The 23,594-nt window shown below is 45.3% G+C and overlaps 1 protein-coding gene across 1 annotated transcript in view; it reads right to left on the reverse strand.

Annotated features, from left to right (window-relative positions):
• Window positions 1-23,594, reverse strand: part of BTBD9 (BTB domain containing 9) — a 212,550-nt gene that overhangs the window by 25,285 nt on the left and 163,671 nt on the right. Inside the window, exon 9 of the mRNA XM_068232703.1 lies at window positions 12,600-12,707. Within this exon, the coding sequence (XP_068088804.1) occupies window positions 12,600-12,707 (108 nt within the window). The remainder of the gene's footprint in view (window positions 1-12,599; window positions 12,708-23,594) is intronic.

Raw genomic sequence — 23,594 nt, forward strand, 5'->3', positions numbered from 1 at the left:
GAGTTCAGGTCCACTTTAAGACAAATTACAAGATACTGGAACATGAAAAGGAGAATCAGCTGCAGGAAGTTATTGGAGCGAGCAGTACAATAAGCGATATATAAAAGAGGAGCGCGTGGTGTGAAGGTGATGAGAGCGCGCACAATGCACCGCAGACTGCGATTCCATGAATATTAAGAGACGGATGCTGCGGGGAAAAGGTTGCTGTCGAGTGTAATATATACACTTAATACTTTGAAAGAAAGAAAAAAAAAACCCTCATTGTGTAAAGCGATCGGCTGACAAAGAGCTCAGGGCGGACTCCGATATGCAAACGAATACAATATCTCGGCGAGATGCGTCGTGTTTAGATAATAGAGACGGGGAACACAAGCTCAATATTCACAGTGTCATTGTCCTGTCGCCGGTGACACATTCCTGCTTGTACATCACACGCTGCAGTGACAATACACAGGTGCTGACAAAGAGGCTCTCCCGTCACACAATAGGTGTCCCGCGGCGAAGGTGACGGACTGTCTGGACGTCATTCTGCCACTTTTGGATCCGAAACGTATTTTCTGCAAACGTAAATTGTATTGTGTGGAAGCTTGTCTCAATCAATGCGTGGGACGCCGGCGACAGGCGATAAGGCGCCGCATTGTGTTAGGTAAATAGGAGGTTACCGGGTGCCCAAGAAGGAAGCGTTCCTGCCCAATATTTCCTGCCGCTGCATCCTCACCAAAGCCGAAAAACACAGCGGGCCACGTTGTGAAGTATTAACAGAGACATTTAACGCTTTTGATGTCTTCAGAGAGATACATGAAAGGGATTAGCTTAAAGTGATATTTTAGTCTTCGTGATAAAAAAAGCAATCTCCTTAGTTCAGATCTCTACAACACAAGGGATTTTTCAAACATTGTTTCTAATTATCCTGGTTGTCTCTACAGAGACAGCCGTATGCACAGCTCAGCCTTCCTGTCGGGAAAGGGAGTATTAAGTGTATCTGCACAGACAGCCGCATGCACAGCTCAGCCTTCCTGTCGGCACAGTGAGTATTGGGTGTATCTGCAGAGACAGCCGCATGCACAGCTCAGCCTTCCTGTCGGCACAGTGAGTATTGGGTGCATCTGCAGAGACAGCCGCATGCACAGCTCAGCCTTCCTGTCGGAAAAGGGAGTATTAAGTGTATCTGCACAGACAGCCGCATGCACAGCTCAGCCTTTCTGTCGGCACAGTGAGTATTGGGTGTATCTGCAGAGACAGCCGCATGCACAGCTCAGCCTTCCTGTCGGCACAGTGAGTATTGGGTGTATCTGCAGAGACAGCCGCATGCACAGCTCAGCCTTCCTGACGGCACAGTGAGTATTGGGTGCATCTGCAGAGACAGCCACATGCACAGCTCAGCCTTCCTGTCAGCACAGTGAGTATTGGGTGCATCTGCAGAGACAGCCACATGCACAGCTCAGCCTTCCTGTCGGCACAGTGAGTATTGGGTGCATCTGCAGAAACAGCCACATGCACAGCTCAGCCTTCCTGTCGGCACAGTGAGTATTGGGTGTATCTGCTGAGATAGCCACATGCCCAGCTCTGCCTCCCTGTCGGCACAGTGAGTATTGGATGTATCTGCAGAGACAGCCACACGCCATAACACAAAGCTCAGCATTCCTGCAGGTACAGTGAGTATCAGATGTATCTGCAGAGACAGCCACATGCACAGCTCAGTCTTCCTGTCGGCACAGTGAGTATTGGGTGTACCTGCAGAGACAGCCACATGCACAGCTCAGTCTTCCTGTCGGCACAGTGAGTATTGGGTGTACCTGCAGAGACAGCCACATTTACAGCTCAGCCTTCCTGCAGGCACAGTAAATATTGGCTGTATCTGCAGAGACAGCCACACGCCAACACACAAATCTCAGCCTTCCTGTCGGCACAGTGAGTATTGGATGTATCTGCAGAGACAGCCACACGCACAGCTCAGTCTTCCTGCCGACACAGTAAGTATTGAGTGTATCGCAAGACACAGCCACATGCACAGCTCAGCCTTCCTGCCAGCACAGTGAGTATTGGGTGTATCTGCACAGACAGCCAAACACAAATATCAAGCTTTCTGCCATCAAAGTAAATATTTAGTCTATCTGCAGAGACAGCCACATGTGCAGCTCAGCATTCATGCCGTCACACTAAAAACTGAAATATAATGTTTAATCACATTAAATTACAAAATGACTTGTGTAGCACAGATACCTGTTACAACAATTTCTGCATCAAATGTGGAGGTTAACTTTAAATAGAACCCAACAGTGGATCTAGGTGTATGAATCCACTGTTCTATCCTGACTCAGTAGGAATAAATCTTTTCTTCCATCCTATGGTGGACATTTGTAAGTATGTTTTGTTTTGGGCCTGCAGAAAAGCTGTAAGGGCCCTTTTCCACTAGGTGCATTGCCAGACAATGATCGAATCGCTCACATTTTGCCAACTGCTACATCACTGCAATGAACATGTAAATAGCAGTGCTGTTTTTCCTCTAGTGCAATTTGATTTATTTCTGACTCGCAATCGCCAGCCTGCTGCATTTGTGGTGTGTTTGCATCCTTTACTTTGTATAGGAGCACAGGAAAATCGCATTGCAATCATGCCACAAAGCAATTTTTTCAGCAATTCAAACAGTTTTCCAGTTTTTTCCTCCTGTCAGAAATCGCAGGAGCAAATGCAATGCAATCCTGCTGTACACCTGACAGGTTTTGGCACACAGTGGCATAGCGGTTAGCGCTCTCGCCTTGCATCACTGGGTCCCCGGTTGGAATCCCAGCCAAGGCACTATCTTCCTGAAGTTTGTATGTTCTCCCGTGTCTGTGTGTGTTTCCTCCGGGCACTCCGGTTTCCTCCCACATCCCCAAAACATACCGATAAGTGAATTGGCTTCCCCCTAAATTGGCCCTAGACTAGGATAAATACACTACACGTTACATAGGACCTGTGGTAGGGATTAGATTGTGAGCCCCTCTGAGGGACAGTTCGTGACAAGACAATTTACTCTGTACATAAATGCCGAAAATATCGGCGCTATATAAATACTAAATAATAATAGTAGTGGAAATAGATAGCAGCGCCGTTGTGTATGTGATCATGTTTCCTGGTGGAAAATGGCCCTAAATGAAGCAGGTAAGTGACAGGTTCCCTTTGTCAGGCACCTGATGGTGAGTGAACAGGCGTTTTGGGCCGAGGCGGTGATGTGCCGATGCATTAAGCAAACACGAGACTCACGAAGAGGGAGGTAATTGGGGAAAGTTCAGGAAAAGTCGCAGAATATTTCATATTCATGTAATCTGCAGCAGAAAAAAAAATAATGAACTTAATTAAACTTTATAATTAGAAAATCTTTATATAGTGCAATGAATAAAGAACATTTCTACGTGGCAGAGCTCTGTCCTCACTTATCGTGCCAGTCAGGAGCGCCGCGCAATTATCTACCTCCATGCATCTGCTGCGCTGCATGTGTCCAGCCGAATACCTCTTCACCGACCTCCAGCACTGGCTGTGTAAGGCCTGGAACCCACTAGCAGTACATTACTAAACCATTACTAAGCAGTTGTGATGTGAAAAGCTCTTGCTAATGTAATGCTATGGGTGTGGTCCCACTTGAGGGATGAGATTTTATAAAAAATCCCCCACAGCATTGCATTAGCAAGAGCTATTCAAATCACTTGCGCTTAGAAAAGGCTGCTAGTGGGTTTGAGCCTTAATACTGCAAGTATTAACTATACCACAATACTCTGAGTACCGATCCCACCCACGCCATAACACTCCATGTACTGTGCTATAATACTATGAGTACCAACAGCATCTGCACCACAATCCTCAGTACTGATCGCACCAATGTCATAAAACTCCATGTACTGGGCCATAATACTCAGAGTATTAACTGTGTCTGTACCACCATCCTCAGAGTACTGATCCCACCCACACCATAACATTCCATGTACTGTGCTATAATAATCCCGTGTATTAACAGTAACTCTGAATCCCTCCTATGCCATATTACTTCAAGTACTGACCAGTGTTCTCCCCAGACTCTTTTAGCCGGGTGCTCCACCCAGCTAGTTTTGGTGAGCACCCGGCTGTCATCAGCTCACCACCTCCTATGCTGTAAGCAGAGTTGTGCAGAGAAGTGCCAGCCTGCATTCTCTCATCTCACCCCACCCAGCTACTTTTCATGCCACCCGGCTGGAAAAAATTCTGGGGAGAACACTGCGGAGTACTATGCTATAATACCCCTAACCATTATCCGCTGAGTACTGATACCACCCATGTCATGACACTCAATGTACTGAGTTCTGTGCTATAATACTCTAGTTATTAACTGTGCCTGTACCACAGTCCTCTGGGTACTGATCCAACCTATGCCATAACACACAGAGTATTGCGGTATCAATGTGGTTAATACTCAGAGAGTATTATAGCACAGTAGTCTGAGTACTTATCCTACCACGCTATATTATACCATGTACTCAGTACTATGCTATAATGCTTCAAGCATTAACCATGTCTGTACCACAATAGTACTGTGTTATAATAATGTGTGTATTAACTGCCTTAATAACATATCGCTCACTACTGGCATTTTTCATCTTCACTCAAAAAGGCCTTCAAAATCCAATCCAAAAAAAAACTATATCCCCAGCCATCAACAGCTAATGTCCTTTTTCACTTTCCTCCTCCTCCTCATCCATATTATGTGATCAGAATGTTTCATCATCTCTAGTTGGGCTTTTGCTCCAGTCAATCCAAAGAAATAGCCGTTACCAAAGTAGCCAATGATCTCCTGACAGCTAAAGCCAACAGACATTAGTCCATTCTCATCCCTTGCGATCTGGCTGTTGCTTCAGACGCTCGTGTCTCTAGGTATAAAGGACCTCTCGCATTCTTGGATTTACGCCCATATCTCTGGAAGGGCTTATATTGTCTTTTTAGAACTCCATCTCCTCTCCACAGCATCTCTCTGTTGGGGTACCTCAGGGCTCTGTTCTTGGTGCCCTAATCTTCTCCATCTATATGCATGGTTCACATGTGTAATAAGCTAATTTAGATACCAGTATCTCATCTATACAAATGTCTCATCTCATCTTCTGACTTCTGTCTTCTTTCATGTCGCCCCCTGAAACTTAATAGGTGTAAAACCAAACTAATTGATATCCACTTCTTTGCCTGAAATACCAATGAATATTGAGAGTATTCTAATTACCTCAACTCAACAAGCATGCTGTTTACGTGTAGTATAATCTGTGTCTTCGTTTATTCCACACGTTTATTTACTAACCACCTCAGAAATGTGTCATACCTCATATCCAAGCAGAACACTACTAAAATACTAGGACCGGAACTAGCTGCATCCTGCTTGGATTATTAGTACATTCTCCTCTGTGGCTATCAACAGACTATCATCCCCCCAATCATACTGAACTTCTCAACTACTGCTTCTCTCTGCCAGGCTTTTCATTGGCTGCCAAATACCCAGAGAATCCACGTCATACTCCTTCCTAAAGGTGCCCATACTCTGGCAGATGGTCAGCAGATTCGACCTTATGATAGATCCCTCTCTGATTGAAAATGATCAGAGAGCAATCTGATACCTGCCACACACTGTAAAAAGATATCACCATGAAATCTACTGGAAATTCCTGGAGCTGTCTCTGCCTAACTCTCACCCCCAGGTCTTCCCCCATGGAATATTGTGTTTCTCTCTGTTGCTGCCGGGGGTGCTGGTACCCCTTAACCCCGCCCTGGCTTTAGATTTTATTTATATTAAAATTATAAAAAAATCGGTAATACCTTTACCCCCCCCCCGTAAGCCAGGGCACTACAGTCTGCCTGCTTCTCCCAAAAAACACACACATGCAATAGCATAGCTCCTAACTCTCCCTATTTTAGAGGGAAAGTCCCTCTTTGGGAACTACATTCCTCCACCCGTCTTTCACCGTTATTTGTCCCTTTTTCAAGGCGGATGTACAGAATTATGTAAATATGTGTATTTTTCTACTGATAAATGTGTTTAATTTTCTTTATTCCCATCCTTTAAATTGATATATTTCTTAATTTCAACTGTTAATATGAGGAAAGACTGGTGATGATAAAAAGGACCAGTGTGGTCTGAATACTAAAATTACCGGTACATCTTTTGCTTATACATTTTTAGAGTAGGCGTGGATAGGGGTGTGGCATGGGTGTGATTAGGGGTGTGACCAGGGCGTGTCTTAAAGCGTTCTTCTTTCTCATCTCAAAAAGATGGGAGGTATTGCAATAGTGCGTCTGTTTAAAAAGAAATAGATCTCATTCTTAAGGCTCATACACTTAAGTTGGCTGAGGAGGCCGATAACGACCGCTACAGACGATATTCAAGCGTGTGTACAGCAGCCCCCGACTCCCAACCTGCGAGCGATCCATGTGTATGCCCCTTTAAGCCTGAATCCAGAGGTCACATGATCACAGCTTACATTCTGTAAAATTTGCCCCTTCCTTCTAGATCCCAGCGGGTGCTGCTTTCTGCACATGAGATGAGATGAAACTTGTTTCAAAACTTTTTTTTTTTTCCCTCTGTCCTCCCATCAGACTGACATCGACCATATAATGCCAGTTTTTGGGGTAACCGCACATCACAATTACTTAGTAACCCGCCACATGTGAAAGGCTGCCCAACTAAGACTCTCTCACTAATTACTGATGGCGTCTCGATTAACCGCACTAACAGCTGGCGTATTCCAGTGGCATACATTACGACGATACAGTCGCGGCGGAATATGCTGGAAAACTTCTCAATGTCTGCCCTTTAAGAGAAAATAAAGCAAAATTGAAAAGATTTTTTTGTTATTGTCGTTTTATGCGCAGAAAGGCGAGCGGAGAGATAAATCCAGGCCCGGCATTTAAAGGGATGACAATGACATCAGCACACATAACACTAATTGGCTTCTTGCGGGGAGGCAGCGAGATGGCGTTCGCCTCCGGAGAAGCGGACAGGCGGGCTGAGGCTCCGAGGAGTGAATTATTAATACAGATGATGCTTTCACTACATCAGCCTGAAGAGAAGGATTACAAGTTCCTCTTTTCTCAGGCCTGACAGGCGGCTTTTAGCTGTCACCGTGACATCAGCCGGTGCCCATCACGCCAGCGTGTAACCTTTACCGTCCGGCACTCCGCCGCACCGGAATCATGCGCTGTCTAATCAGAGCTAAGTGATGTCCGATAGAAGAGGAAGAACAAAGCGAGGAGAAACTTCCTCAAAGCAACTCAAACAGAGCTACAGAAGCGATAAACTAACGTCACAGGAGTAAAATGTTAACCAAGGGAAGCTGTCCGAAGAGCCTTCTTCATTATTCATTTCTATTACTGGAGGTCATTATTAAAGGGAGTCTGAAGCGATTTTTAAAATAAAAAACAGATACTCACCTAAGGAGAGGGAAGACTCTGGGTCCTATACAGCCTCCCCGTTCTCCTCCCGGTGCCCGCGTTCCCCCGTTAGCAGTCTACGACCGTTCGGACTTAGACTGCTCTCTTCTAGTTTGGGCTGGCTTCGGGAGTCTTCGGAAGCACTAACGCTTCTGAAGATGGGCTGCTCCATAATGCCCACACGTGAGCGCCCTCTCTCGAGCACTTGCGCACGTGCAGTACAAAGTCACCGGTCTTTTTTATTTTTTAAATCATTTTAGACTTGCTTTAAAGAGACACTGTAGGTACATGAAATAGAATGCAGTAAATTATTCAGAATACCCACTTTAATGGTAATTTTCCTGGTTTCAGCATCAGAAACATGTCCTGTATCTATGTATTGCTGTATATTGGTATGTAGCTCCGCCCTCCCGATGATGCTTAGCCTAGACGAATTAGCTATGTTAAACTCTGACCGCCCCACCCACCCCAACCAAGAGCATTCTGGAAGATTTGGTACAGTGGGCGATGTTACAGTTTAACAGTGTGCTGACCAGGAAGCTGTTAAGGTATACTGACCATTAAATAGAAACTCCGACCAAAAATTTAACTTTATCCCAATCAGTAGCTGATACCCCCTTTTACATGAGAAATCTATTCCTTTTCACAAACAGTCCATCAGGGGGCGCTGTATGACTGATATTGTGGTGAAACCCCTCCCACATGTAACTGCTCCCACAAGAAAAGTTCGAACTTGTGGCAGTTTCCTGTCTGTGAACCTTGTTGTATTGTGGGAAATAGCGGTTTCCAACTGCCAAAAACCATGCAGCAGCTACATCGCCTGCCAACAGTAAAATGTTCACTGGAGTTCCTCTTTAACGGGGACGGGACAAACAGGATACAGGAGAGGAAAAATAGATGAATGAGCACAGGAGGTAAGTATGACGTGTGTATGTTTATTTCGACTTTCAATTTTCAGTTGAGGTTTTGCTTTAAAGATTTAACAAAGCACACCTGAAGTGAGAGGTATATGGAGGCTTTTAAACAATGCACATTGCCTGGAAGCCCTGGTGATTGCTCTGCCTCTAAACCATTAATTAAAATTATCTATCAAAACTCATTAATATCAAAGCTGAATATTTTTGAAAGTAGTTTTTAGTTTGTTTTTAGTTTTAGCTATTTTAGGGAGATATCTGTGTGTGCAGGTGACTATTACTGTGCATACTTATTAGGCAACTTAACAGAAAACAAATATATACCCATTTCAATTATTTATTTTTACCAGTGAAACCAATCTAACATCTCAACACACACAAATAACATTTCTGACATTCAAAAACAAAACAAAAACAAATCAGTGACCAATACAGCCACCTTTCTTTGCAAGGACACTCAAAAGCCTGCCACCCATGGATTCTGTCAGTGTTTTGATCTGTTCACCATCAACATTGCATGCAGCAGCAACCACAGCCTCCCAGACACTGTTCAGAGAGGTGTACTGTTTTCCCTCCTTGTAAATCTCACATTTTATGATGGACCACAGGTTCTCGATGGGGTTCAGATCAGGTGAACAAGGAGGCCATGTCATTAGTTTTTCTTCTTTTATACCCTTTCTTGCCAGCCACGCTGTGGAGTACTCGGACGCGTGTGATGGAGCATTGTCCTGCATGAAAATCATGTTTTTCTTCAAGGATGCAGACTTCTTCCTGTACCACTGCTTGAAGAAGGTGTCTTCCAGAAACTGGCAGTAGAACTGGGAGTTGAGCTTGACTCCATCCTCAACTCGAAAAGGCCACACAAGCTCATCTTTGATGATACCAGCCCAAACCAGTACTCCACCTCCACCTTGCTGGCGTCTGAGTCGGACTGGAGCTCTCTGCCCTTTACCAATCCAGCCACGGGCCCATCCATCTGGCCCATCAAGACTCACTCTCATTTCATCAGTCCATAAAACCTTAGAAAAATCAGTCTTGAGATATTTCTTGGCCCAGTCTTGACGTTTCACAGTGGTGGTCGTCCTTCAGCCTTTCTTACCTTGGCCATGTCTCTGAGTATTGCACACCTTGTGCTTTTGGACACTCCAGTGATGTTGCAGCTCTGTAATATGGCCAAACTGGTGGCAAGTGGCATCTTGGCAGCTGCACGTTTGACTTTTCTCAGTTCATGGGCAGTTATTTTGCGCCTTGGTTTTTCCACACGCTTCTTGCGACCCTGTTGACTATTTTGAATGAAACGTTTGATTGTTCGATGATCACGCTTCAGAAGCTTTGCAAATTTAAGAGTGCTGCATCCCTTTGCAAGATTTCTCACTATTTTTGACTTTTCTGAGCCTGTCAAGTCCTTCTTTTGACCCAGTTTGCCAAAGGAAAGGAAGTTGCCTAATAATTATGCACACCTATATATTATATAGGGTGTTGAAGTCATTAGACCACACCCCTTCTCATTACAGATATGCATATCACCTAATATCCTTAATTGGTAGTAGGCTTTCGAGCCTATACAGCTTGGAGTAAGACAACATACATAAAGAGGATGATGACTTTTGCATTTCTGCCACCACTGCTATACTGGGCATAACAGACCAAGAAGAAAGCAGGGAGAGCAGATTTTTGAAGGAAATAGGCACCTTAGTGGTTAAAAACATATTAGCGAAATATTGGAAAAGCTCAGAAGCCCCAGCCTTTTCTGAATGGCTTATGAGAATGGAAGATCTGTGTGAAAGCCCAGGGATGGATGTGGATGAGATAGTTTCAAATCAATTCATAACTATGAGAGAAATTTGGAGGGCGCTTAAACCCTAGAGAGGAGTAAGGAAAAATCAAAAGAGGGAGACCGAAGAGTAGCGCAGTATATGTGTGCATGTGACTGTGATCTAAGTTTGAATGAAAAGTTGAATGTAGAATGCATGGATGTATGGATGTGTGTAAGTTGGAAGGGGCAAAAAAATAAGTGTGTGGTGCTGCCCGTGATTGTTTGTGTCCGTGGTGGGTCTTGACTTGGGGTTGCTTTCGGTCAGCTGGAGGGTGTTATTGTCTTGTTTTGTTTTCTTTTGTCTGTTTTGACAGGGGGTGGGATGGGTGTCTCCCGGGGTGTGGTGGGGCGGTGTGTGGGAGGCACTGTTGAGCAGGGAGAGTATTTCTCGGCTTTTGTCTGCATTTGAGTGGAGAGTGTCCGGTCCGGGATTGTTTGCACCCTTCTCAATGGTCAATGGAGAGGCCTTTATTGGCTATGGTAGCGGCCAGACGCTTACTATGATTGCAGACCAGCTTTTTGCATGTGGGACAGGTATGTCTGCCCTTTTATCCCTGGTAATGAGCTTGAAATCTTCCAGGTTGGAGGGTCTTGCTGTTTGTTTTTGATTAATATGATGTTGAAATGTCCACTGGTGCCCAGGGCGGGGTTGCTCTGTAGATTGCCTGGTGGTTTCGTTGAGAGTCCCCACGTTTTGCTCTTTTTTCAGGCTGCCATTTGCTGGGGTTGGGTTCCCTGGTCCATTAGCTGAGGAGTAGCCTCGGGGCATTAGGTTTCCGCCTCCATGTTTGACAGTGGGGATGATGTTCCTTAGATTTAAGACCTTCCCGCCTGGAACTTGGAGGCATTTGGGGACGGCCTTGTGGCCCTTTCCTGGCTGGGAACGATTGTGGTGTGCAGCCGCAGGTCCTCACTAGGCTGTTGTCATGGCCTGGGCTGACTGCTGACCGGCTGTGGAGAGCTGCTGCTTTGCACCTGTTGAGCTGGTTGGCACAGCCTGGTTGGTCGCGGTGGTTGGGATGCTTCGGCACAGTTTGGAGTTTATGGAGAGTTGTGGAGCTTTGGATTGTCCCTTTGGATTGTCCCAATGTGGAAGTTTGTGAGGGGTGTGGATGATTTCGGGCTGGGCGCTTTCTGCTTGGATGTGGGTGGGAGCCGTTTGTCTGTTTAGCCATTTCTTTTTCCTTCCCTGTGGTGCCTCTTGTGCATCGCCCTGTTGTCTTCCTGTGGGCGCTTGTATCTGTTATTGTCGGGAAGCAGCTTGCTGGCTGAATGGTAGTGACTTAGGGTCGGGGTTCCCGGGGAGGGGGTGATTGGGGACAGTACTGAATGGGTGTGTGGATATGTAGTACACTATTTATTGTAATATACAGCATAATCACTATATCACCTCATGTTGGCTGTTATTATTGGTATTTTCTTCTGATTATCATTAATAAAATACAACTCTTCAAACTGTGATGCAAACTTTACCCGACATGAGGATCACTGCTGTGAAGCCTTAAAATCAGTCGGGATATACCCTGTAGGTATGCTGAGTTTGAAAAAAAAAAAAAAAGGAGGATGATGTGGTCAAAATACTAATTTGCCTAATAATTCTGCACTCCCTGTAAAGGAGTGATCATGTGACTAGAGAGTGAAAGCGATCAGCTGGTCTTCAGGGGAAGCCATTTTGATTACTTGCATCAGGGAACTTGCCAGGTTGCTAAGAAACCAGGGGAACCCCTTTGTAGAACTTCTCCCCACCCAAAACTTTAGTTTAGGGCTTGGATAAAATTAGCGTGTGTGATGCAGGACAGTCCAGTTCAGTGTATTTGGACAGGTTCAGCGCTTCAACGGAGAACAAGGCAGGTGGCTTCTGTAAAATGAAGGGCCTCCTGAGCTGCAGAGCAAAGAGACAGTGTGAATGAGCCCTCAGCATGTCCACCGTGTAGGCGTCATTTACAGAAGTAATACTGCCCAGGAGAACAGGCCCTTTAGTAAAGCGTCCATTTCTGTAAGGCCCCTTTTACACTTGCATTGAAATCCTGCATTGTGTTACTGTTTCACCGCAGGGTAACACAACAGCAATGCAGGCAATGGGGCCTAGTACATTTACCATGTGGCGTTGCACCTGAAGTGCCCGATCCACCACAAAATCAACAAAGTGTTACTGGCCAACTTCCATGGCGACAAAAGTAGTGTAGTTAATAGGTGAAGCAGTAATTTTAAAAATGTTGTCGGCGGCGCGCATACGCGGAACAACTATGGATATGGAAGCTGACATATTTATTTCCTTTTAAACACTACCAGTTGCCTGACCATCCTGCTGATCCTCTGAATCTAATACTTTTAGCCATAGAATGTGAACAAGCATGCAGATCAGGTGCTCTAACTGGATTACCTGCATGCTTGTTTCAAGTGTGTGATTCAGACATCAATGAGGCATGCAAGATCTGGCTACTGACCTGCAGGGGACCTTCGTCCGGTCTGCCACCATCGTCCATTGCTGCTGGTTGGTGGAAACTTCAATGTAGTAACTGTAACTTCGATCATCACAATCCCACAACAATAGCCTGTCGCAAAGAAAACATGATCCACATTAAAGGAGAACTCTGAAAACTGTTAAATACAAATATCCCCAGGCTTACTGTATAGAAGCTGTTGCAACTAATTTTTCAATACGAATGAGCTCTAATATTTCTTATAACCGCAGAAAAAAAGGGGGGTTAACAAAATGATACAGAAGGACCGATCATTTGCAAAGTAAATAAATTATACACAAAGGTTATGATTGTTTAGTATTTATATAGGGTGGACATCTCCCGCGGCGGTGTACAGAGTACATAGTCATGTCACTAACTGCCCCTCAGAGGGGCTCATAGTCTAATCCCTACTATAGTCATATGCGTATGTTTGTTGCTGCAACCAGGTTTAAGCTGACAAGGTTTCAACCAGAAACACTGTCATCCTTTGGATGGGAAAGACATGTAATATTGTTCTTTTACTGCTTACAATAATGCCCATTTAAAGCTCTCGAGACCCACATAAAATGGCAAGGAGGGATTGACACCGGTCACTCTCTGATACCTGTGTCGTAGAGTGTGTTTAAATTAAAGGAGCTATCCCATAAAGCACCAATCCAGAGGAAGTATTTTGTATTAAAATAGTACCGGTAATGTTCTTTGTTAGTTCACCCAAAAAAAATAAAAAAAAATGGGTTGGGTGGAGAAAGTGAATATAATGATGTATTACAATCAATCTGACAATGAATGGCCTAGGAAATTACCCTCATGAGCTAATATCTGCAAAAAAAAAATTCAAGAGGGCTGGTCAGGATCAATAAGCTTATAAATATGTTTTACATAAAGGGTAATAGTGCAGGAGCAATAATGTACAAATTCACTACAATCAAAGTCATTATTTGATCAGGAAGACAATTCATCCAATCAAGTGCCAGTGTGCAAAACAAGAGCCTAGACCAGGGATGGGCCGTATACGGCCTGCTGACATGCTCAATCCGGCCCCCCGAAGCCCGCTAAGCCTGCAGTGTGTTTCAATTTTTTTTTACCGCCCCCTCGAAGCCCGCCAAAGCCTGCAGCGTGCGTGATACATGCACTCTACCGGCCGGTCCGCCTATCCAATCAGACAGGTGGACTGAGGCGGCTGGCCGTGGTGTGCCCTGGTGCGTGGCTCCGTCACTCTACTTGACTCCGCCCCCCGCCTGGAGCCGTTGCCGCAAGCCCGCTGCACACTGCCCAGAGTGAGCGAGCAAAGACTTCAGCGTTCTGTGCTGGGGCCTGGGGGACCTGCCGCCTGCCTGGGGGACCTGCCGCCTGCCTGGGGCTGCCACTGGCTGGCTGAAACTTGGAGGGGACTCCTGGCTGGGAGTCGGAGACATCACGCCACCTGCCTGGCTGCTGCTGTGGAGGAGGAGTAGTTGGAGGAGGTCGGGTCCAAGTCGGTTGTGGGGAACTGTGCTGCCAATCTCATAGCATTTGTGAGGAAATCTGCTGCCAATCTCATAGCATTTGTGGGGAAATTTGCTGCCAATCTCATAGCATTTGTGGGTAGATCTGCTGCCAATCTCATAGCATTTGTGGGGAAATGTGCTGCCAATCTCATAGCATTTGTGGGGAAATGTGCTGCCAATTAGATTGCATTTGTGGGTAGATCTGCTGCCAATCTCATAGCATTTGTGGGGAAATGTGCTGCCAATTAGATTGCATTTGTGGGTAGATCTGCTGCCAATCTCATAGCATTTGTGGGGAAATGTGCTGCCAATCTCATTGCATTTGTGGGAAAATGTGCTTCCAATTAGATTGCATTTGTGGGGAAATGTGCTGCCAATCTCATAGCATTTGTGGGGAAATGTGCTGCCAATTAGATTGCATTTGTGGGTAGATCTGCTGCCAATCGCATAGCATTTGTGGGGAAATGTGCTGCCAATTAGATTGCATTTGTGGGTAGATCTGCTGCCAATCTCATAGCATTTGTGGGGGAATGTGCTACCAATTAGATTGCCTTTGTGGGAAAATCTGCTGCCAATCTCATAGCATTTGTGGGTAGATCTGCTGCCAATCTCATTGCATTTGTGGGAAAATGTGATGCCAATCTCATAGCATTTGTAGGTAGACACACCCTTTCCTGATATGTCACCGCCCACATCTGCATGGCCACGCCCATCTTCTTGCTGCGGCACGCTTCGCGCGCCGTACTCCGGACCCCCAGCCCGTTTTCAAATCTCAATGTGGCCCTTGACTTAAAAAGTTTGCCCACCCCTGGCCTAGACAGCAGTGACGAAAAATCCCTAAGTAAAAATCAATATCATCCTGTCAGGATAAGAACATGTAACAAGCAATGAAGAAGAGGAGAAGTGGTGAAAAGAAAAGTCCACGGTGTTTGGCTTAAGGTAGTCGATCAAGTCCAGGACCACCCAGTCCGACCCCCCGTCTGACGCATATTGCGGGCTCAACCCCAGCTTCTTCTGTGTTTAACTCTTGGAAGATGTACACTTCCTGTTCAGAAAACAATGAGCATATCTTCTCAAGCATCAGGCACAGCTCAGCCAGCCATTCTATTTTCTTTAAGGTAACACTATAGTCTTTCCGGCTGTGAATCAGTTAATACATTTCTCTCATTGGGCTTGATTCACTAAGCTAAAAAGTGTGAGGTAATCTTACGCATATAAACTACATTAACGTGACTTTCTTACAGCGCTGGCACGCTACACGCGCTACTGGCAGCGTAGCGTGCGCTCTTCCCATAACCACACGATAGTGTCATATTGTTACCGCGAAACTTCACTAGCACGCCTGCTACTACTTTAACATAATTGCGGCCGCCCTAGTGAAGCATCACTTCCCTATCATGCGACTTTTGGACAAAGCGCACGCTACACTGTCAGTAGCGCGCGTAGCGTGCCAGCGCTGTGAGAAAGTCACGGTACTGTAATTTACATGCGTAAGAAGCTTACCTCGTGCTATTGAGCATAGTGAATCAAGCCCAATATCTCCTCGTTTTTTCAAATAGGTGACCCAGCCCGCAGGCTAGGATGAATATTGAGCACTTCTGAAGCTAAAAACTACAAAATGACATGTTTTAGCAGTATAAATTACAAATCATGTTTTTGTTCATTGTCTGGTGTGATGACATTTTGAAAAGCTTTCCTTTAACGTGAAGTTCCATTCCCTGTGGTAAAAACAAGGTGAGGGGAGGGAGGGGGAGCATTGCGTGCATCTGCGCTGTGACCCCCGGGGACCCCCGGCAGGACAGCTCCTCCCCCAGACTCTCTGGCTGTTTGCTCCTTTCCTTCGCTTCTCTGATCTGCTGCCTGAGTTGCTGCCGGTATTATTACAGAATTTCTCTCCGTGGAAATAAAATGAAAAGCCTGGACATCAAACTGTTTTCTGAATTTCCAATTTTCCAGAAAAGTACACAGCTTATATTTCAGGTTTGATTTCTTTGGAATAATAGCAGGCTTCTGGCAGAAGATGTCATCTGGCTCATTTGTCTTGGTGAAAGGCCAAAAATGTCTACATGAAGGACTCTTCCTCCTGATAGTTGGGTGTGGGATACTGGAGGAAGAATTAAAGTCAATGGGAATCGATTAGTAAAAAAAAACAGCCAGGCACTTACCTAAGGAGAGGCAAGGCTCTGGGTCCTAAAGAGCCTTCCCTCTCCTCTGTCAGTCACCGTTCCAGCGCCGGTTCCCCGGTAGCAGCATTCAACCAATTTGGTCAAATACAGCTCTCTCTGCCGCTTCGGAAGTCTTCATGAGCCCGAGTGCTTCCTGAAGACGTGCCCGCTCCATACTGCGTCCGTGTGAGCGCCCCCTCTCGCACACTCGCACTTGCGCAGTATGGAGCCGCCTGTCTTTGGATTCTCTGCTACGGGGGACTTCGGAAAGTCCTCCCAAACGGCGGAGCCAACACTTAATGGAGGGGACCATGAGAGGAGGAGGAAGGCCTTACTTCTCCTTCGGTAAGTACCTGTCTGATTTTTTTTTAGAATTGATTCCCATTGACATTAAAGGGCAACTAAAATGAAGGGGATATGGAGGCTACCATATTTATTTATTTATTTAAGCAATAAGAGTTGTTTGGCTTTCCTGCTGATCCTCTGCCTCTAATAGTTTTACCCATAGACCCGGAACAAGCATGCAGAACAGATGTTTGACTTAAGTTTGAATGCATTTCCTGAATGCTTGTTTCAGGCGTTTGATTCAGACATTACTGGTGCATGAAAGATCAGCAGGATGCACGACAACCGGCATTGCTTGAATCGGACCTGAACTCAGAATAACCCCACTACAATCATTCGTATACCTGGAGCCTCCTCTGCGAATATAACTCTCAAACGTGGTACGAGGCAGGGCTGCCCGCTATCGCCTCTGCTTTTTGCCCTTGCACTTGAGCCACTGGCAGAGGCGATCCGGCAACACCCTGATATTGCAGGATACGGTCATGATAATTGCAAGTTAGTGCTCTATGCAGACGATGCACTCCTATTTTTAACCCGGCTGGTCACTACTCTCCCTAATTTATTTTCCCTTCTCAATACATTTGCATCCTTTTCAGGACTTTATGTTAACACTTCCAAATCAACTGCTATGCCAATTAATTTACTGCCACACACTATAAAATTACTGGAGGCAAATTTTGATTTCAAATGGTGCAGCAGGACATTTAAATATCTGGGTGTTTTGCTTACACCATTATATAGTAACCTTTTTGCAGCTAATTATCCCCCCCTGTTCCGCTCTTTAAACACGTTGTTAAAAAACTGGTCCCAATACAAGGTCTCCTGGTTGGGGCGCAGCTTAGCCTGCAAAATGATTATACTCCCTAAGATTCTTTATTTATTTCGCATGCTACCCCTTACCTTTCCCAAAAAAATTATAATCCCTATGCAATCTCAGATTAACAAATATATTTGGAATGCCAAGCCAGCCAGAGTTAGGGCCCAAATTTTATATAGACATCCGACGCAGGGAGGTATAGGCCTACCCAATTTATGGCACTATTATCTTGCTACTAAATTAAATCAAATCCTGGACTGGGGCATCACTATCTCCCCTCCACTTTGGTGGAATTTTGAAGCAGAGGCTGTTCGCCCCTACTTTCTCTCCCATTTGATTACTGTAGTGACCAGTCGGGATATATCTTCTCTTGTCAAACTCAATAGGACTGTTGCCTCTCTTGCTAAATTATGGACCGACATTGCTCATAAGTTTAAATTAATCAAGTCTCTACCTGCCAAATTATCCTTTTTGGGTAACCCCAGGTTTGTCCCAGCGTTTCAAAACCCTTCCCAATTTGCCTGGTGGATGGAAAAAGGCTTAATAACAGCCTCCCGCTTCTGGTCCGGCAATGCGTTTGTTCCATTCCAACATTTAAGGTACACTTTTGATGCTCCTTTGAGAGAGGCCTTTCGTTATTGCCAGATCAAACACTTTTATAAATCCCAATTTCCTACTCCCCCATTGCGGGAACCTTCTACCTTTGAAAATTTATACTTTAATTCAGTCAGGCAAAAAGGAACTATATCCATTTTATATGCTCTTTTATCAAGAGGGATAGAGGATAATGAAAAATTACCATATATGAGGGCCTGGGAGCAAGATCTGAATTGCACCTTATCCCCTTCCCAATGGTCTTCTTGTTGGGAGGCGGTTTCAAAAGTGGTGAAATCTAATATTCTGAAGGATACCCCGGTAAAACTACTATTGAGGTGGTATTTCACTCCTGCACAGTTGCATACTATATATCCACAGGTATCCCCTGCTTGCTTCCGTGGATGTGATGGGCCAGGTACACTATACCATATTTTTTGGGAGTGTCCAATAGCAGCACAATTTTGGTCCAGCATCAGTACCCTATTTTTTGAAATTTATAAAATCCCTATTACCCTGGGTCCCTCCCAGGCTCTCTTATACGTTTCTGAAGGATTGGTTGCAGGCCCACGTCTGACTTTTTTTAGATATTTAATTTGTGCAGGGCAGTGGACCATTGCTTTTAAATGGAAAACACCCACTCTTGAAATCGACATGGTGAAACATCGCCTAGATTTAATTGCATTAACAGACCGGATTTTCTACTTAGGCACTGAAAACTTGGACCGCTTTAACAAAATCTGGGAAGCTTGGTTAATATATAGGGGACAGCATTAGAAATTTATTAATGAAACTACAGGATGATTACTTGAATTCCATTCGGTGAGGGCAGAGAGGGAAGGAAAGTTGTTTACAGGTTCGACCGCACATGAGAGCTAAGTGTTGTGTTCTTTTGTTTTATAGGCTATATTTAGCCTAATATATCCTGCGATTTCCTTATTTGTTGTGCTTATTTGATGTAATGTCAATCTCCTTCTGCTATCCTGTATCTGTTAATTTTAATATATCCTATGCTGGTAATATGTATATTTCATGCACTTCAATAAACCTCGTCTTTATAAAAAAAAAAGATAACAGCATAAAACATACAGAAAAACATTTGTTGCAGCCCACAGAACTCAATATTGAGTCTTCTTCCTGCTTTCATGGAAGCAGACAAACGGTTAAAGAACAACAGAAGCAAAAATAAACGAATGAAATAAACGATTGTATCTATCTTCCTTCTCCTAAAAATGACTTTTTAAGATATGTCACAGTTTTATTTTATTTTTCTCTATTATTTATTTATTGTATTTATAAAGTGCCAACATATTACGCAGCGCTGGATGTTAATTTAGGTTACAGACAATATTTAGGGGTGACAAACAGCAATATGACAATACAGGAATACAAGAAAAACCAGATCACACAGCACAGTATGAGCATAAGGTATTGCTTAGTCAGTCACTGGAGGGGAGCATGGAGATCACACAGCACAGTATGAGCATAAGGTATTGCTTAGTCAGTCACTGGAGGGGAGCATGGAGATTAGGCAAGTTAGGTTTACTCAAATGCATAGCATGGGTTCACAGTAATGGAGGTGCATGATCAGGTAGGACACAAAAGGAGGAGGACCCTGCCCAAAGGCTTACAATCTAGAGCAGTGGTCCCCATACTTTTTTGGTCAAGGACCGGGTCATCGTACTTCAGATTGCTGGGGGGCCGGAGTATACATGAAATGATGTAGAAAAACAAAACATAGAGCCTAGGTATTGTAGACAGCACCTATTGACATGGGCAGCCCTCATGTCTCCCATTTAACCAGAGCAGATGTTATGCCCCCAACTCAGCAAGTACAGATATTATGCCATCAACACAGCATGTGCAGATTGTAAGCCTTTGGGCAGGGTCCTCCTCCTTTTGTGTCCTACCTGATCATGCACCTCCATTACTGTGCATCCATGCTATGCATTTGAGAGAACCTAACTTGCCTAATCTCCATGCTCCCCTCCAGTGACTGAATAAGCATTACCTGGTACTCATACTATGGTGTGTGATCTGGTTTTCTTGTATTCCTGTATTGTCATATTGCTGTATGCCACCCCTAAATATTGTCTGTAACCTAAATTAACGTCCAGCGCTGCATAATATGTTGGCGCTTTATAAATACAATAAATAATAATAATAATAATAGTATGCACTTCACCACCACATGTGCTGATAGTATCCCCCCCCCTCCCCCCCCCCCCCCCCCCCCAACACAGTATGTGCAGATAGTATGCACTCCGCCACAGCATGTGTAGCTATTATACCAATACCCCCAATACAGTGCACATATCGTGACCCTAAAATAGCAAGTCATATGTGAGCCATAAATGTCACCCAATGGCCTGCAAAAGCCTGCAGCACAACCCAGAAGCCAGCATATGACTGCTTTCTGGCTTCCATGTGAAAGGGTGGTGTCAGCACCGCTATTCTATATGCGGCCCACCAATATTTAAAGATGCAGCAAACCGCATCTATAAGTAATACATTTTGTGGAGGGGCGGGGGGGGGGGGCGGTTAAAAAGCCTCAGTGGGCCACATTCGGTCCGCGGGCCTTAGTTTGAGGACCACTGATCTAGAGGGAGAGGTAGGGACACGAAAGGTAGGGGACCAGAGTTCAGCTGTGGGTTTAGAGCAATTGTGAGGGGTGGTAGGCCAGAGTGAAAAGGTGAGTTTTGAGCGCCATCTTGAAGGTGTTGAAGGAGAGGGCTGCCCTAATGGGTGGAGGTAGGGAGTTCCATAGTGTTGGAGCGGCTCTTGAGAAGTCCTGGAGGCGTGCATGGGACTGGGTGATGCGGGGGACGGTCAGGCAAAGTTCATTGGAGGAGCAGAGTGAGCGGCTAGGTGTGTATCTCTGAGTAAGATCAGAAATGTAGGTTGGACAGGTTTTGTGGACAGATTTGTAGGTCAGACACAATATCTTGAATCTGATTCTGGACTGGATAGGAAGCCAGTGGAGGGATTCACGGAGGGGAGCCGCCCTGGTGGAGCGATGGGAGGAGTGGATAATTCTGGTTGCCGCATTCATAATGGACGGCAGTGGGGCTGTTCAGGTCATAGGGAGACCAGACAGAAGGGCATTGCAGTAGTCGAGGCGGAAAATTATGAGGGCATGAATGAGGAGTTTGGTGGTGGCAGAGGTCAGGAAAGGGTGAATCGTACCGATGTTACGAAGGTGGAAGTTGCAGGACTTTGTGAGGTTTTGGATGTGGGGAGTGAAGGAGAGTGCGGATTCCAGGGTGACACCCAGACAGCGGGCTTGAGAGGTTGGGCGAATGGTAGTGTGGTTAACAGTGACATGCACATCTGGGAGGTTCAGGGATGACCAGGGTAGGAAGATCATAAATTCCGTTTTGTCTAGATTTAGTCTCAGGAACCTAGCGGACATCCAGGAGGAGATGGCAGATAGGCAGGAGGAGACCTTGTCCATGGTAGTGGTGGATATGTCAGGGGTGTGGAGGTATATTTGGGTGTCATCTGCATACAGATGATAGTTAAATCCCATGGAGGAGATAACCTTGCCAATGGAGGATGTGTATAGGGAGAACAGTAGGGGGCCAAGGACCGAGCCTTGGGGGGCATTGAAGGAGGCCGTGAAGGTGCGGTTGGAGAGGTAGGATGAAAGCCAGGTCAGGGCGAGATCGTGAATGCCCATGGACTGGAGGAGTAGGGGATAATCTACTGTGTCAAAAGCTGCTGAAAGGTCAAGGAGGAGGAGAATGGGGTATTTACCTTCAGCTTTAGCTAAGGCAAGGTTATTGGCCACTTTGGTGAGAGCCGTTTTGGTTGAGTGGGCAGGCCGAAATCCAGATTGCAGTGGGTGTAGTAGTGAGTTGGCATTGAGGTACTGGGTCAGGCGTTTGTGAACCAGACGCTCAAGGAGTTTTGAGGCAAAGGGGAGGAGGGAAATAGGGCGGTAGTTGGAGCGTAGCGAGGGGTCGAGGGAGGGTTTCTTGAGCAGGGGCAGTACTGTGGCCTGCTTGAACTCTGAGGGGAAGGTGCCTGTGGATAGGGAGAGGTTAAACAGGGTAGTGAGGACTGGGGCCAAATCCGTGAAGTGAAGCTGAAATAGATCAGAAGGGATGGGGTCAAGGGGGGAGGGTAGTGGTATGGGAAGTCTGCAGTAGGTGGTTGACTTCCTCAATGGTAGTAGGAGTGAAGGAGGTGAGGGGAGGATAGGGTGGAGGAGGAGTTGGTTGTGAGGGGGTGGGAGGTGAAGATTGAAGATTTCCTGACGGATGGAGACTAATTTGTTGGTGAAGTAGGTGGCTAAATCTGTGGCAGAGAGGGAGGATTGCGGACGGATCTGGCATTCCAGAGACCGCAGGGTAGGGGGAGCGTGCGTTTGTGGGTGAGATGGATGGAAATAAGGTTGGGGCGAGGATGGATGTTGAGGTTATTTGTGGACAGAGATCTGTGAAGTGTATGAAGCAGCTCAGCAGGGGATGCTTGTCTGGCAGCAGACTGTGGCCCAGGGTTAGGTGATATAGCACCAGCTGCAAGTAAGAGTAGGAGGGAGAGCGTAAGCAAATGTGAATGCAACTTGTAGATGTTTGCAGAAAGGCAGAACATAAGAAAAAGTGCAGTAAACATGGTAAGTGTCACTGATTATCAGCAGGAAATTTCCAACCCCTAAACAGTTTATATGAGTATGCAGTTAGTGCAAGCAAACCTGTGTACATAAAAAGAGTCTACTTGGCTGTGCAACATATGTCCAGCAGTGGCATTTTGAGCAACAGCATTGGAGGCAGTTCTGGATGCAGAGTAGTTGTTTCCAGCAGAGTCCTGTGGCTGTTGAATCCTGTTTGAATTCCTGGGTGAATTCTTGGTAAATTCTTGGTACGTTGTAAAGCACTTTGTAATAAATGGCACTTAGGAATGAAATAGCTGCCATGGCTGAAATGGAAGTGATTCTCAATTAGAATGTTTAAATCTACTTTAAGTTTTAATTGTTTTATTGTTTTTGCTCAATGACCCATTCATTGAAATATGCCAGAGCTAAAATCTATGAACTATTGTACCTTTTTATCTCTTTCCTGCTCTGCGAAGCCATTTTCTGCTAGGAAAGCGTTTTATATTTGGAATTTCTTATCAATGAAGGTAACACTGTAGTAACTTCCTGTCTGAGTCAGGACTGAGTCAGCCACTTACATACCTGATATTTAACTCTTTCAGGCAGAGAAAGAACAAAAGGAACACAGCATAGTTATTAGTGTGCCAAGGGCTGTACATACACATGTCTATCTCATCATGTCACATGCCACTTCGGGTATCCTTCAACATCCTGTGTGTACAAATTAGCGGAGGCTGCTGAATTTCTGTGCTGACACAGCTGAGAGATTAAACTACAATTGTGATTACTTGCAGCTGAGGGGAGAATTAGACAGGCTCTTCACTCTAAACACAAACTGGGTGGATTTATCTGTTTTTTTGTGTGTCTTGTGCATGAATTTAGGTCCTTCATATCCCTCTGACTTCAGTTGTCCTTTAAGTGAATACCCTCATTTTGCGTTCCTTAAAACTCCCCTGTGTTTCTAACCGTGGA

This window comes from Hyperolius riggenbachi, chromosome 4, assembly GCF_040937935.1.
Source record: "Hyperolius riggenbachi isolate aHypRig1 chromosome 4, aHypRig1.pri, whole genome shotgun sequence".
NCBI classification, from domain to species: domain Eukaryota; kingdom Metazoa; phylum Chordata; class Amphibia; order Anura; family Hyperoliidae; genus Hyperolius; species Hyperolius riggenbachi.